Source organism: Tasmannia lanceolata, unplaced genomic scaffold (genome assembly GCF_043159265.1).
Source record: "Tasmannia lanceolata isolate RefF3 unplaced genomic scaffold, GAP_Taslan_0.1 ptg000006l, whole genome shotgun sequence".
NCBI classification, from domain to species: Eukaryota; Viridiplantae; Streptophyta; class Magnoliopsida; order Canellales; family Winteraceae; genus Tasmannia; species Tasmannia lanceolata.
This window is the reverse complement of record NW_027518683.1, coordinates 1,034,777-1,050,812: the sequence shown is the minus strand read 5'-3', so window position 1 is coordinate 1,050,812 and position 16,036 is coordinate 1,034,777. Positions and strand designations below refer to the sequence as shown.

Sequence of the window (16,036 nt, the reverse complement as noted above, 5' to 3'; positions counted from 1 at the left end):
TGGATTATTGAATCCCGTATGAGCGCGATTTAACAGCTAGAATTCAAAACGAACTGGAAAGACACTATTCGGGGGTGCTTTTCATACTGAAAAGTCACAAGAGACTCAATAGAAATTGCAGAACCCGGCCATTTCAAGACAGAAACGAATTTACTTATTTCTGGTGCAATTCTCAAGACTTCCAGTGCAATTATCTCTCTTTTCTCAATCCCACAAGAGTTATTTTCTACTGTTTCATTCTTGTTTGTCTAATTACTGTTATACTGCAGAAACAGTAATTAGATTGATTCTCTAAGGCTTGTTATTCTCCAAAGGGCATTTCGGATTTGACTCCGCTTGTGCATAGCATCGTCAAATATAGTAGAACATTCCTACTGACTTCATTGTTTCTTGGAGGCAGTTCGCGGATCCCCTTTGCACGCTTCTAGTGGGGGCGAAATCTGTCTTAAATAAAGCGATTTTCGCGCCTTGAAGCAAACCGGTTTATATTCTTTCTTCTCCAACAGATACAAATTATCCCCAACAGAATTGAGTTTTCAGTACAAAATGAATCGAAGAGCCCGGTACTGTTAACTATTGTCACTACCTCCCCGTATCAGGATTGGGTAATTTGCGTGCCTGCTGCCTTCCTTGTATGTGGTAGCCATTTTCTCAAGCTCCCTCTCCGATAAGCGAATGGGGGCCGACGATGCACCTCAGTCGGATGTGGAACGGTGCAGTGCCGGTCTGCCGCTCGACGGGTGTATACAACTCGTAAGGCGCAAGGAAACTGATTGGTGGGATCTCATTGCCGGGTTACACCACCGACTGACCTGGATCTTTTGAGAAAGGTTCGAGTGTCAGCATGCCTGTCGGGACCCGGATGATGGCTAATGCCGCCGCTCCGGCACTTTGCGTGGCATTGTTGGTTGGTTCCAAAGACAAACAGGAGCAAGGCCAGCGCACTACAGAGGATTGCTCGTGTTGGCCCCATTGTGTGGCATTGATGGTCGGTTCAAAAGAACATGCACGATTGCTCGTGTACAAAATGAATAAATCTGCCAGCTCATGTTGGGGGAGATAGAGAGGGAAGGAGGTAATTCCTGCTGCAGGGGAGAGGGTGAAGGAAACTGCCAGATATGTGGATTTCCAATTTCTTATTTCCATAGCTTATTTGGAATTTTTTTTTTTCGAGTGTCAGTCGTTGAATTGGAAATTCAACGATTTGATTGGGATCCAAATGTCAATGCAAAAAGGGCTGCAAATGTGAGAATCCCACATCAAAATCTTCTCGGCATCAAACGCGCCCATTTTTTTTTTCCTTTTGCGAGTAGTTGATTAGTGAGGATTGTTTAGGTCTAGGATAAGTGTGTAACAAATGCTGGATAACTACTCATTGGAGGTTTAGGGATCTAGGAAAACTTAAGCCTCCGAAACAAGCCCATAATGTAGGTCCTTCAATTACGTTGTGGCCCGATAAATATACGGTCTGGATCATCCTACGGAGAGTGGGCCGTACAGTTCTTCTTTAAAAATACAGGAATACGTAAACAACGAGTCAGACTTATTAAGAGTCATGAGACTCATGCTAATGACACAGTTAGGAGTGCCATTATTGAAATAATGGCGTGCGGATATCATTTCCTTGTAGTATATCTCTATAAATATCTCTGCGCATTGGCGCCTAGAAGGAACATTTCGCAGGGGTTCGGCGATGGCGAGAACGCAATGGGCATTCCCCTCTTCCCTCTGCGAAACCCTACAGTATCTCCATTTCCCCTCCATATATCTCGTAATCCAATCATCCACGTTCGATAAACCCTAGATCGCAGGAAAATATCTCTCCTTTGCCCTAGATCTCTGCAGTAAACCTCAAATCCATCACCCCATTGATACTTTCCCCTACAATCTCTATCAGTAAACTCGGATTATCACATGATTATGTTCTAATTTCCCTTGATTTCAATCTCCAATTAGGGAACGATCCAATGGCAAATGTTGTTAATATGCGTGCCAAGTACAAGACCTCGGTCAAGGGCCCTGGGGTTCCGGGAGTTCTAAAGATGGTAATATTTTGTGATTTTATCACTTTGAGCTTAATGATTTTTATGATATTTTAGTTTTCTATGGTACAATTTTCGTCTCAGATTTCCTTTGCAACTTACTAGAATCGAATGTGCTGTTGCTGCTCGATTAGTGCTAGCCTCTGCCTAAGATTAATTATTGGTTTTGTAGAAAATAGATACATACTTCTCAATGCAGCTCTTGACCTAACGAGGAACCTTTTTTTTCTTTTGTTTTTAAGTTTTTATCGGCTGTATGAATTACGGAAACCTGGCTAGTTTGAAATTTGAATTTGTCTAAATGGAAAATCTGTTTTTCATTGAAGGGAAATCTGTTTATCATCTAAGCATGCTTCACGAGTTCTGTGAGATCGTAAAATACCTACCAAGTTGAAGTTGAAGGGAAAGTTTTATAAGACAGCTGCGAGGCTAGCCATGCTGTACGGCTCAGAATGTTGGGCCACCAAGAAGCAGCATGTGCATAAGATGAGTGTAGCGGAGATATGAATGCTTAGATGGATGTGCGGCCACACAAGGTTAGATCGAATAAAAAATGAAGACGTCTGTAGAAAGGTGGGGGTGGCACCAATTGAGGAGAAGATGAGAGAGCACCGCTTAAGATGGTTTGAGCATATCTAGCGTAGGCCTTTGGATGCTCCAGTCAGAAGAAGTGACTCGTGCCAAGTTGATGGAGTAAAAAGAGGTAGGGGTAGACCGAAAACAACTTGGGTAGAAACAGTGACGGAAGACTTGAGGGCTAGGAACATAACAGAGAACATGACCTTGGATAGGATATAATGGAAGAAAATTATCCATGTAGACGAACCCAACTAGTGTCAGGAGCAGACTTAGTCAATTTGAGCCGGGTAGATCCTTTCACCTTCTTCATGAAATTTTTCTAAATTTCTAAAGGATTCTTTAGCCGACCCCAAGTAGTTTGGGACAAAGGCTTAGTTGAGTTGAGTTGAACGGAAAATCTGTTGGAGATTGACTAGTTGTGTAGAGCTTTTGTTTTAGAAGGCACAGGGCCTGATGGAATGCACAATTTTTTTTTTTTGAAAAGGTAGTCGGATTGGATGCACAATGATCTTCTTCTTCTTTTTTCTTGTTCGATTGGTTGTGATAGTCATTGATTTGTACATACAGCAGAATGTACTATATTGCATGAAAATTACCAAAGGAACTGATTTGTTTTGCGTGTTTCCAATGAGAAAACTGATCATAAAAATTATTTTTTTCTCCCTTACTGTTTATTATCTTGTACATGTCTGCACTATAACAAAGTGACATTAGAAAATATTATACTGTTCATCCAGTCAAGCCAATAATCATCTGGTAGGAGGTTCTCTTTTGTTTTTAAAATCATCTGTAGTATGCAATATTACAATGTAACATTCATATCCTAAAGCATCACAGTATATATCAGATACAAATTTTCTGCAACATCCATTTTACAGTGCATGGAGTGCACAAAGCTTACCATGAAATTAGGTCTTCAAATCATTCAAAAAAGAAAAAAAAGAAAAGAGAAACTAGGTCTTCATTGATACCCACTTATCCGCAAACAGAAAATGTAATAAAAAACTAGAAAAATTGGCCATAAGTATAAATTGCTCTCAAATGGAGATTATATGTAGTAGATCTATAGAGTTTATGCTTATGTTTATGTCTATTTTTGTTTTTATCTTGTACTCTCTTCGGGACTTCCTCGGTCTCGTTTATTAATATATTAACTATTTGCCCTTTCAAAAAAAAAATATATTTAGTAGATCTGTAGATGATTGAATTAGGTGACATTTTGAGTTGATTTAGATTGAAATTTTCTATATAGTTCCTTTTATTAGTCATTGGATAAATTGGTAATTGTTGGTAACTGATTGTTTTTTTTCCCTGGGAGGCAGACCGATGAAAATTTTATTTTCACTCCTAACGATCCTAGGTCATCTGTGCAGCTTGATGTGGGTTTTAAATGTATTAAAGGTAATACTCTTTTCCATAGTTTGTTCGTTCCTTCAAAATTTCAACACTGCACTGACTGATGGGCACATATTTGGTTCAAGCATAGGGTCCTGGAAACTGACCTATATAAATCCAATATTTTTTCTTCAAAGAGAATTCTCTTTTTACTTTTCCTCTGCTGTGTAAGAAGGGATGCGATGAGCTAAATTAATGGATGAAAAGAGGGATAAACTTATATAGACATGCAGAGAAAAGACATCAGTGATCTTTGAATCGCTTGACACATAAGAAGTGAAGGGTTTCAACAACATGCTAATTAATTCATTCTCGTGTCTGTTATGGTCTCATTAGGATTTATATTTCACAATGTCATGTGCTAATGACTCTATTTGATGCCTTTATGCCCTTTCAGGTCACAAGGTCAGCAAAGAGGGCTCCAAACAGGCGCTTCTAAATCTGACACAAGAGGTTTTACTTCAACCAACTATAATTTATTTATTTTGTTGAGTTGTTAGGAATGCACGAGCACTTTATGCATTTTCCTATTCGGCCATGCACAATGATTTGGAAGTTACAGTATGTGGTTTATATCTTAGCATGCATATTATTTACTATTTTTTTCTTATCTTAAGCTTCCACCATTTGCCTCCTGTGCAATGCCTGAAACATGTGTCTTGTTTCTGTTTTATTGTAGCCTGGAGGTTACATCTTCGAGTTTGACAACTTTTCTGATCGTGATGTTTGCCGAGATTTTGTTGGTAAATTCAATTGTGATCCTGATGCTAGGCTTTTGAATTCATCTCCTTGATTGTTGACTAAGAAATTCATCATCATGTAATTTTTTGGTTTGGATATTTTTCTTCTGGATGTTAAACTGGCAATTTTTTAGTAGTATGGATGATTGTTGAGATGTTTACTCATGGCTTGAAAACCAAAAACCAGAATATGCCTGACTTGGCTTGAAGACTCAGTATGGTTCGACTTGATATTTAATTAGTAATTTTTATAAATATGAAAAAAAAAACTAATGAAAATTATGAATACTTATAAGAAAAAATGGTCATATCTATAAATCACGTAGAATTTAAGGAAAAACCTATGCGGAATTTATGAAAAAAATTAATGCAACATTCAATTTATCACTCACATTTGTCCAACCAAGTTACCAACCACGACGCATCAAACTTACAACAAGCCATTTTATGTTATTAACAAATATAGAGTTTGCACTTTCGGTTGGACTGCTTTTTGGGATAAGATTCTGACCTTTGATTGCTCGTGCAACCAGAAGATCCTTGTTGTCTATAATTGCATTTTCTGCATGGAGGCAAACGAATTAGTGGACTATTTATCTATTCATTACAGGATTGCCAATGGTGTTTGGAGCTGCATCCTTGGAAGATTTAGGGTGTCATAGGTATTCCCTCTTTGTCCGGCTGATTTACTTGACAATTGGTCTTTTTGTACCTTGGCCTAGGAAATGGAGTATTCTTTGGCGAGTAGCTCTTCTAGATGCTATTGGTGTTTGGAGGCAAACGAATTAGTGGACTATTTATCTATTCATTACATGATTGCCAATGGTGTTTGGAGCTGCATCCTTGGAAGATTTAGGGTGTCATAGGGATTCCCTCTTTGTTCGGCTGATTTACTCGACAATTGGTCTTTTTGTACCTTGGCCTAGGAAATGGAGTATTCTTTGGCGAGTCGCTCTTCTAGATGCTATCTGGGTCCTCTGGCAGGAGAGGGCATGCACACATATTCAATAACTCTTCCAAAAGACCGTACTTTATCTATGTGAAGGTAATATCACTTATCATTTCTTATGTGAAGATCTTTCCTAGCTTCAAGTTTCCATCTAGTATAAATCTTAGAGGGTACTGGAGGGGGATTTGCTCAAGCAAGGAAAGGGTTGAGAGGCTAGTTTCCAGGTGGTCCCCTCCTAAACCAGGTTTGATGAAGTTAAATTTCAATGGTTCGAGTATTGGTTACCTTGGTCTCACTAGATTTCAGAGTGTCGTATGAGTCAACTTGCGAGTTGAGTCGAGTCGAGTTGTTGGCCTTTCATGGTGAGTCACATGGGTGACTCGCCTCTGTTGAAGACTCGTCCAAGTCGCTGGGACTCAACTCTAAAAAATAAGACTCGATTGAGTCTTTATAGGGAAAGGAGCCTTAACTATTTAGGGGGTATGGTAAAAAATTAAGAATTGACATTTGAGTCTTTATCGGTTTATATTTTTTACATGCTTCATCTTTTGGTATATAATTATATTTTTTTCAACTAAATTTCGGTTCTTGTAAAAACTCTTATGAGTCACGAGTCATAAAATTAAGAAATCGAATCACGGGTTGACAACTATGCTGGGATGAGATTGGCCTCACTGGGTGGGCTTTTTCGGGCCCCATCGGGGTCAAGGACTCCAACGAAGCGGAAGGGAAGGCGTTGCTGCAGGACATCAGGATCACCGAGAGCAATGACATGGGTAGACAAATCGTAAAGGAGACTCTCTCATTGTTCTCGGGTGGATGGATGAGAGCCAACCTCATCTGTTGATGTCTGCGGACATAATTGAAGAGATTCAGGATTGAATTGAGGGTATCCGGTCGATTTCAACATGTTAGGAGATTAGTCAATAGCGACGCAGATCCCCCTCTAGATTTGGAAGGATCGGTTTGGAGATTTTTGACTTCCTTCCCTTTTGACCCTTTCCTTGTTTGTTGTAGTCTGCATTGTAGTTCCGACCATCTCGGCCACAGGGTTTTCTTTCCCTTTTTCTCCTATTTTATATAATAATTCATCGTTAAAAAAAGATTAAATTTGTCTCGATGCCAAATAGAAAACAAACAACCGAGTCCAAATTCCCAACCCTACCAACGATACATATTTTTTGAATGGTAAAGAAGTCTATTAATAAAGAAAGAGGGGAGAAACCCCACAACCGAGGTGGTCAGTTCATTGAGCCACAACTACATGCAAAATACGAGCCGGTTTTAAAAACGCGAATGTGACGCGGAACGTGGCCAAGAAAAACCCTTCTTGACTCGTCACAGACACGACCAAGAATGTGGTTGACGTGGTCATAACTCCGGAGAGTCAAATGAGTTTTTATTGACTCTATAGGGCAGAACGTGGAATGCGGGTCAAAACGTGGAATGCGGGTCAAAACGTGGAATGCGGAACGCGGCCAAGAAAAATCCTTGTCGACTCGGGTGAGTTCCTTGTCTTGTCAATGAGTTTTTAGACACTGGTACAAGCTATGAAAAAAACATACATAAGGGGGTAGTCGAAAATCTCCCGATGAGTCCTTTCAATCCCCGAATGGGCGAAACTATCTGCATCACTATCTGTTGATCTACGTGTGGATCTCTTCGATAGCATCTGCAAACTCCAAGCGTGAAGATTCCTCCGATCCATCCACCTGATAACATTGAGGGGGTCTCCTTCCGCAATCAGCCGTCCCAAGTCAATATTTTCAGTAAGCCTGTTGCCGTGCAGTAGCACCCTCACTTTCAGATTGGAATCCCTGATTCCGATAAGGCCGGAGAAGACCCATCTTGTAGAGCCATAGTCATGTCCTGGAACTCCCCCCCCCCCCCCCCCACTCCAGCAGGTCCAAGATAACCAATGCTTGAGCCGCCGAAGTTTACCTTGACCATGCCCGGATCCAGAGGAGACCATCAGGGTGAAGATACCTCCCTCTCCTTGCTAAAGCATATCTCCCTCCAGCACCGCCTTAAGTCTCAATTTGAGATATACGTTAAGCAAGGCAAGGTCTTCACCCACATGATAGCAAGTGATACGATCTTCATGATGATTAGTTTGATCCTTTTGGGAGAAATTTTTAATATGCAGGCATTCCTCTCCTTCCATGTTACCCAAATTGTGGCTAACAACACCACCCTACATAAGAGTCTTCCTTTCCTAGGCCTGTTAGCAAAGAACAACAAGTCTAGTAATTCAGCAAACTGAAAGGGGAATACCCTTGATACCCCAAACCTCCTAAGGATGCAGCTCCAAACTTCTCTGGGTATCATGCATTGAAGGAAAATATGGTAAACTGAGTCCCCATCCTCTAAGCAGAGGGCACAATGATCAACTATTAGAACCTTACGATTTCACAAGTGTTCAACCGTCAAAATTTTATCTAATAAAGTAGTCCATCCGAATGGATTCACTCTAGCTGGTGTAGGGATACATTATATTCTGTATAGATTCAATGCTAGCAGACAATGGTGAAGATGATGATTGATATAAAGGCTTGATGCTAAAGACCCTTGTGGAGTTCTAGATCCAAACCATTTTGTGACTTCTTTATTCATGAAGGTGGATTCAAGCAAATTCAGTAACACTTCTACCCTATCAATCTCCATGCCAAAAAAATTCCACCAGAACTTTATCTTCCACACAATCTGCCCATCGACCCTCTCTGCATTAGCTTGTTTATATGTGGTCACTGCATAAAGAGAAGTAAATGTATCCAACAGAGGTGCCTTTGTGCACCATCTATGCCCCCAAAGCTTAATCCTGTCCCCTTTGCAATTATTGATGGCCTAAGACTCTAAGCTTTGATATGACAAAGGAATTGAAAATTTGAAACAGAAATAATTGGGTAGCTGGTAAGATTTATAAATTTGAGTATTACCCATGATTGTGGGTAATTTCCTTATGTAAGGAAATGAGGCTTGGCATGGGGTTGGCTTTCTCCGAAGAGGTGGTCAGATGTGAACCTAATGTTCTTTCTCTTTCTATATTTCAGGAATTTTTGGTAGTTTGAAAAGGAAATAATGCAAACAAATTGATGAGTTCTTTTGAGTGTCATAGGTTGGTCGAAGCCATGACTGCTTCTTTGAGTTGCCTCATTCCTCAGGTCAGGAACGCCCCCGACTTGCAAGAATTCTGTTGATTAGTTACCTGTGGAGATTTGCTAGATAATGGCTGAAATATGCCTTGCATAGTAAGAAAGCCATAGACTGTCAAGTTGTCGCTTATCAAGCGACATGGCAACTGAGATCGGCAATTCCACACATAACAGAGGCGAGATTTTGGCATTGATGTCTTTTTTCTTGCCTTCTGAAATTTTTAGGGACTTGTAGTTGAGTCCGTGATGCAAACAATGGATGGTTTCCTCGATTTTCGACGTATCAATTGGTGTATTTAATGCCTTTTTATTTCTCTTGTTCCGAAGGTTCGGAATGTCATTGACTCATGTTAGTTTTGTTAATTAATCTCATAAGGGTGTTTACAATCATGGTTTTAAATTTCGGCCAAAATACTGAAATTTCAGATTTAGGTTGGGACCGAAACTGAAACCCGTTTTAGTAGTTGTTAGATTTAATGCAAAAGTTTTCTCTTGGCCAATGAGGTCACTAATTCCATGCAGACAGCCACAGGTATTGATATAAATAATCTTGAAAAGATCTTTGTTTGTATTTATACTTAAAATGGAGAAAATGGGTTCAGAGTTCACCTTTGTGCTTCTTGATTTCCATGTATTTTTGGGTGAATTGGCCTTTTGTGGGTGTCACAGGTATTGATAGAAGGTGATCCTTTTCCCCTTGTTACATTGATTGCTTAACATCTTCACAGGCATAAATGAAAATTGGTTTACCTGAAGATGTAGTGTTTGATGCCATCTTGAACAGGTAAAGTTCTTGTGAAGTTTCAGTCTATGCAGTCATCCAGACAAGATGCACAAGTTGTTTCCGAAAGACCTGCGGGTCCAGTTCACGATGACCAACTCAGCACGGCAGAGATGGAGCGCAGAATGAAGCTGCTGCGAGAGGATAGGTAAATTCATTCTGATTAGTCATGCATTTCACTAGTCAATGATTTTCCTGCCTTCTCTTAGTCAGCTACATCCTTTCTTGTTTTGTAGTTATTTGTCTAAACGGCACTTCCAAAGTAAAATTTGTTTTTGCTCTTTAATAGGTCTTGTCATCCTGCACTACCAATTAGTTTTTCATTTTTTTGATATTTTTTGTCTACGTCTTTCACAAAAGCTATTGTACATGCAAAATTTCTTGAACCTTTATGTCTTGTCTATTAAGGAAGGCATGGGGTCAAATTACTCTGAAGTGGTGGTGAGAGACGTAGATTGAGGGATTTTAGGGATTTTTATTTCCATGCTATTTTATTTTCATAGTATTTTAATTGCCTATATATAGGCTTCACGTAGTGAACTTTGATGGCTTTTGGAATACTATTGAATTTCAGAATTTTCTCCCCCTAATTTCCTCTCTTCCTTCTTTCTTTTTTCCCCTTTTCTTCCTCTCATCTTCTTCTATTTCTCTTCCCCTTGCCTTCATCACATAGGGGTTACAGTCTCCTGTGAGGTGAAGGTTCAAATGTTACATCAAGGCATCAAGCTCATGGATAGAGAAACCATGGACAAAGTGATTGTGGAGGGGGAATTTATGAATGTAAGTCGATGGCTCTAGGGCTCCAAGTCTTGCCTGTGGTGGTTTGCACTATTTTTTTTATGAGATTCAGGATTGAGTGAAGGATTCAAACATCACCGTCCATCACGTCAAGAGATCAGCAAATAGCAAAGCAGATAGACTAGCCAGGGACGGAGTCTCATAGGAGGGTTTGGAGTCGGTTGCTTTCCTTCCTCCTTGAGATTTATGCTTTGGCCTTTCCCCTCGATTTGGGAGGGCTATTTATTTATGTATTTTGCTTCTTTTTTTTTTCCTTTGTATCGACCAGCTCAGTCTTACTTGTCCTTTCTAATAAATTTTTTGCCATCGTTAAAAAAAAAGGCGATCGAAATGCATGACCAAACTGAAACCTTAAACCTTGAGCAAAACTGATAATGTTCCTTCACCAGTTACCATACAGAATGTTGATGGTGTCTGTTCTGTTAACATAAGATCAAGCATCGGTTATGTCTGTGATACCTTTATCTAGAACATATTCAATTCTTGCTTTTCTTCTGGGACAAAAAAAACTAGAGTGATTTCTAGTGGATGTGTTTTTCCTTTTATCTTCTTGTCTTGATTAGGAAAAAGATCATATTGCAACATATGCTTAATTACTTCAAGAAATCTACAAGGGAGAGTAAATTTGATAAACTCTGAAAATTAGTTAAGACAGATTAATTGTCAAAGTCTTTTAATCATTATATGATTGTTATATTTCGTGAATGCACGATTCTTTTTGATATTTTCAACATTCAAATCTTTATCACTGTGGTCTTTTTCTTTTAGTAAGTTTTTCTGGTTTATAGCACTGACAGGCACCCTTCACAGTGATTTGCAGAAATTGCACAAGCAATTTGTCATTGGTGGCGTGTTGACGGAAGCTGAATTTTGGGCAACAAGGAAGGTCGGTTGTCTTTATTGCTTTGTTTAGATATGTTATATTAGTAGTACATGGCTTAAGAAATGAACTTCATTAGATGTTCAAGTCTTGTGACTAAGTTTACTTTGTCGAGTTGAAATATTCTACTTCCCTCAGTAGAGACATAAGGTTAATGGTTTAGTATTTCATGGGATCATCAATATGCTTTGGGTGCAGAATTTGCTTGAAGCTGATGCCTATAGAACATCCAAGCAACGAGTGGGGTTCAAAAGTGCTATGCTTGCTGATGTCAAGCCGTTGACTGATGGTCGGGTACAACATTCAACATTTTTAATTTTGCTTTCTTATTTTGCTATGTTTAACGAAAGCTGAATCTTGGAGATGTTCCTGTAGATTTGCAACAAAAAAAACCTACTTTCTTTATGACTCATGGCAGTTAAATGTATATCTGTGAGCAATGTTAGAGTTTAAACTGTAAGCCACTACTTATAGGATTGCATGTTCAGAATACCTTGCATATCTTGTCATTTCCTTTTCTTTTCTATCATTTTTCTGATGTTTTAAGATTTTTAATGGTGGTGTTCCATTGCTAGTCGAATAAAGTTACGTTCAGCTTGACTCCAGAGATCATTCATCAGGTATGATGTATTTGTATTTTACTTTCTAGTTTATTTGCTTGATTAGAAGATAATTATGTGTGTTGTTGTCTGATGGATTTATAACTTACCCCTCAAGCCTTTGTTTCTGAAAACATAAATGAGCCTTGTTGTGACTGGGAGGTGTTCTTATTATTGAACCTATAGTTAAGGCCTACGAGTAGAACTCTTTTAGTTATTTGATGACCTCTAGAAGTTGAATTGTAAGTCTCTGGAAATCAAACACGTGCCACCTTTATTACTATTCCTTCTCTTCTAGATAGACAGATTCGTTCTTTAATGTTACTTAAATAAATTAATTCTCGGGGATCTTTGTTTTTACATGTTTAGATGCAGAAAATTGACCCTTTTCATGATACTTTCTATAATGAAAGTTCAATGTGGGGTTTTCTCAAAAAAAAATCTCAGGGATATTTAGTCTTTTAGATGCTGGAAACTGTCTTTTTCAGGATTTTTTACATAATGAAAGTTCAATTTAGTTGTTCCTTTAACTTATTTCTAAAAAAGTTTGGAGGTTCTTCTATGTTTTCCTTGGCATTAAGAGATGCTAGTATTTGCTCTTTAACAGTCTAAATTGAGGCATTAGTCTTAAGTTGTATTTGCTCTTTAACAGTCTAATTTGACTATTTGAGGCATCAGTCTTAAGTTGTTTTGCTCCTGCTTTTTCTTCTATTAACCTTTATGCTTTTATGACCTCTGTATATGCTATTAAGCTAGTTGTAATGAAGTCATGATATGGAATTTTACTGAATTCTGCTATATTTTTATAATCTTTTGTTGACTGATATGTTATACCCTCTATGACTATTTATTGTTTCTTGATTCCATCATGATTGTATTCTCAATTGATGTAATTTTTTCTTGACCAAGCCAGTTATATTCAATTTCTTTTTTTCTTTTGATTAGTATGCACTTGATATTATTCATGATCACGCCAGTTATATTCAGTTCCTTTACATTCTTTCATCATATCTTGCTTTCTCATTAAGTGGTCTTAGAGAGTATAAAACCCTTAGCTTAATGTTATGGTAGAATTTTCTTCAGGATTCTGTTCTCCTTTCTTGATGGTAAACTTTTCCTTCAGATCTTTGCTGAAAAACCAGCTGTTCATCGGGCATTTCTGAATTTTGTTCCGAACAAGGTAAAGGAAAATATTTCTCAACATTTGTTGTGCTTCAAGAAGCATTTACCATGTAAAAATTTCCTCTTTGACAACTATTTAAAATTCAATGTATTTGATGAGTACATGTACTTGTGCTATTGATTTGTTGTTTCATAAAATTGAACTCTGGTATTATGATTTTTTTGTGACTCCCAGATGACAGAAAAGGATTTCTGGACAAAATATTGTAGAGCAGAGTTTCTCCAAAGGACAAAAAATTCTATGGCAGCTGCAGCAGAGGCAGCTGAAGATGAGGAGCTTGCTGTTTTCTTAAAGCATGATGATATTCTGGCCAGTGAAGCTCGCCGCAAGGTACTCCTTGGAAATTTAGTTGAGCTGATGTTAAAAAAATTAAGCTGTGTCTAGTGTTGTTAGCATAGCTGATTTTACTCTGTTGATAGCAGAGGATGCTGGAATGGATATTTCTGCATATTTTATATTTCGTGATGGAAATTCCCTGTGCAGATCAGACGGGTTGATCCAACTTTAGACATGGAGGCTGACCAAGGGGATGATTATTCGCATCTGCCGGTACATAAAACTCCTTATGTATTGCAATTTTATGTGAAATTGTTCTATATTATTTTCTTATCTTTATTTTTTATGGTGAATTGCTGATTGAAATATCAATTGTTCAATAGAAAAATTTTAGTCTTTTTTTAGCTTATAAAGCCCACGCTACCCAAAGTATGTGTCGCTAGTGGATGAGGGGGTTTCCCAAGTCTTGGCTTGGGTATGGGGGATAATGATTGGAAAAGGTAATATCTTTTATCTGATACGGGTACTACGACGGCAATTGGAGTAATACTTGCTTTGGACGAAACCCCCAATGAAATCATTGACATATGATTAAAGCCTTCATTTTTGGGGACCTTAATATATTGTGGGAAGCCGTAAGTGTTACTTGTATTGGGAGGATTGGCAATGGCTACTACGGCGCAATTAATACTCATTTATGATAGCAGGAGATCTTTGCACGCCACATTAAATGCGAGTTTGGATAGCTGGCTTACAATTAGTAACCCTTCCAAGGCGGTTTATCATAAAAATAGCCTCCCTTCTTGCCTCTTCGCTTTCCTTCTAATATATCTGAGTGAAGGAACTTTCAACACTAGATGGAAAACCAGAACGCTTCGTCCTCACTTTGCCCTGCTTCTTCAAGCCCCCTGGTTCTAGGCCAGAAGAGAAAACGGACGGTGGACTTATCAGAGATGGAGGACTCTTTAAAAAAGATGAAAGCGATGGTATATGATGAGGAATTAGCCTCTAAACAATCACCCACACCTAGAGAAGTTATTAGGGACTTTTTGAAATGACAATGAAAGTTATTTAAAGAGGCCGTTAACAGAAGGCCGGAAGTACTTTTTAGTATGACTGGATCACGTATCGTGAAAGAGACTCGCTCCCCCATGCACAAGCAATCAAGGTGATGGAGGAGGAAAAGACCTCAAAACTTCTTCGGTGGGAGGAAGACAAGGAGGTAGGGATCCAAAAGTTAGAGGCTATGATTACCAGGCAGAGAGCAACAGGAGAGAAAGAACCATCTGATGAGGAACTCTCGGCCATCAGTCTTGACGATATGAGGTATTCGCCTCTGAGATTGTTGGGCTCCTATTGGATTTACAGAAGTGCTCATCTTAAGGGGAGTCTCTTTAAGAAGTTCTTAAATTTTGACTATCTCACAGTTCTGGTGCATAGTGCTTTTAGAGATAATTTGTTTTGAGTTTTGGAATGGTGGTCTCTGATGGAGCAATGATGGTTTGGTTCTTTTTTTTTTTTTTTGGTTTGTTGGCATCCTTGACGATTGTAAATATGCAGGGGACCGCTGGCCCCTATCTTCTCTAATTTTCGGTTCCATTTATAATATATATAAATCAGTCGCTTTTCAAAAAAAATAAATTGTTCAACAGAAAAAAACTCTCATGTGTTTCTCTTTTTGGTATTGCTAGCTTCTTCCATTGATGAAAAGTTGGTCATTTTGACATTCCTTAATGTTGATTCGATGAGTCTATTAATTATTGAAACATAGAAAACCATGCATATTTTAAAATTATAGAACAAAGAAAGAGAAGAATGTGAAGCTTAATAATTAGGTTGTAACTTGTGAGAATCTCTTCTTTTGGTAGGTAAGCTAGGATTAGGCAGCAGCCCTACTACTTATATTAATAAAGATGAAAAGGTTGCAATCTTGGGTAGGACACCCTATTACAATCATCGGAAATATTGTTCATTAAATCAGGGGGGATTCAGGAGAGAGGAATGGGAGAACTATTATGAGGGAGACCATTTGGATAGATAATCTGCATCCTTGTTTGTCTCTCTCCAAATACCTTCCAAAGTGAGCTTTTTAAGAGGCCTTCTTCTATAATGAAATCTCCACAAGATGGAGTGCCAAAACCAAGCTAAAAAATTTTCGCTAAAGAAAAGGTGGTCTGCAAATTCAGGATGTCAATAGCACAAGGAGCAGGGAGGTATCATTGGAATAATCCCTCTTGGAGATTTGATCCTTAGCTTTGAGACCACCATGAATGGCTTGACAGGCTTTGAAGGAGTGACGACCAATATTCCCTTTGAACAAAATGAGAGGATGCCATTTTGATTGGGAGTGCTTTACTCCTATGATTTAGCCGACACTTAGAATTTATTGCTGACACGTGTGTCCACAAGTGTTGACATTGACACATGTTGACATTCCTTTCGACACTTGTATATGTATTGCTAGCTGTGTCAGACTTAATGTGGGCGTGTTGACTTGTTTTTGTATTGTGTCAAATGGGAAATACTGTTTATTATTGAATATTGTGGTTACCTCTTTTATTATTAACTCTTCTTTAATTACTATTTCATGTTATCCTCATCCTTCTTTTCTAAACCTAAATCCCTAAACGAACTCTTCTTCCAATATCTTATTCATTGTATC

The 16,036-nt window shown here is 38.5% G+C and overlaps 1 protein-coding gene across 2 annotated transcripts in view; it reads left to right on the top strand.

Annotated features, from left to right (window-relative positions):
* The first annotated feature begins 1,671 nt into the window (after window positions 1-1,671).
* The window catches only part of LOC143879176 (general transcription and DNA repair factor IIH subunit TFB1-1-like), a 35,137-nt gene continuing 20,772 nt past the window's right edge, over window positions 1,672-16,036 (top strand). Inside the window, exons 1-11 of one of the 2 annotated variants that reach the window (XM_077381393.1) lie at window positions 1,672-2,045; window positions 3,944-4,022; window positions 4,414-4,469; window positions 4,696-4,759; window positions 9,642-9,786; window positions 11,247-11,322; window positions 11,515-11,610; window positions 11,892-11,936; window positions 13,039-13,095; window positions 13,273-13,428; window positions 13,582-13,647. In XM_077381393.1, coding sequence (XP_077237508.1) covers window positions 1,968-2,045; window positions 3,944-4,022; window positions 4,414-4,469; window positions 4,696-4,759; window positions 9,642-9,786; window positions 11,247-11,322; window positions 11,515-11,610; window positions 11,892-11,936; window positions 13,039-13,095; window positions 13,273-13,428; window positions 13,582-13,647 — 918 coding nt within the window. In that variant the 5' untranslated portion in view covers window positions 1,672-1,967. Of the gene's footprint in view, window positions 2,046-3,943; window positions 4,023-4,413; window positions 4,470-4,695; window positions 4,760-9,619; window positions 9,787-11,246; window positions 11,323-11,514; window positions 11,611-11,891; window positions 11,937-13,038; window positions 13,096-13,272; window positions 13,429-13,581; window positions 13,648-16,036 lie in introns of those variants that run through there. The other variant, XM_077381394.1, reaches the window with a different exon arrangement.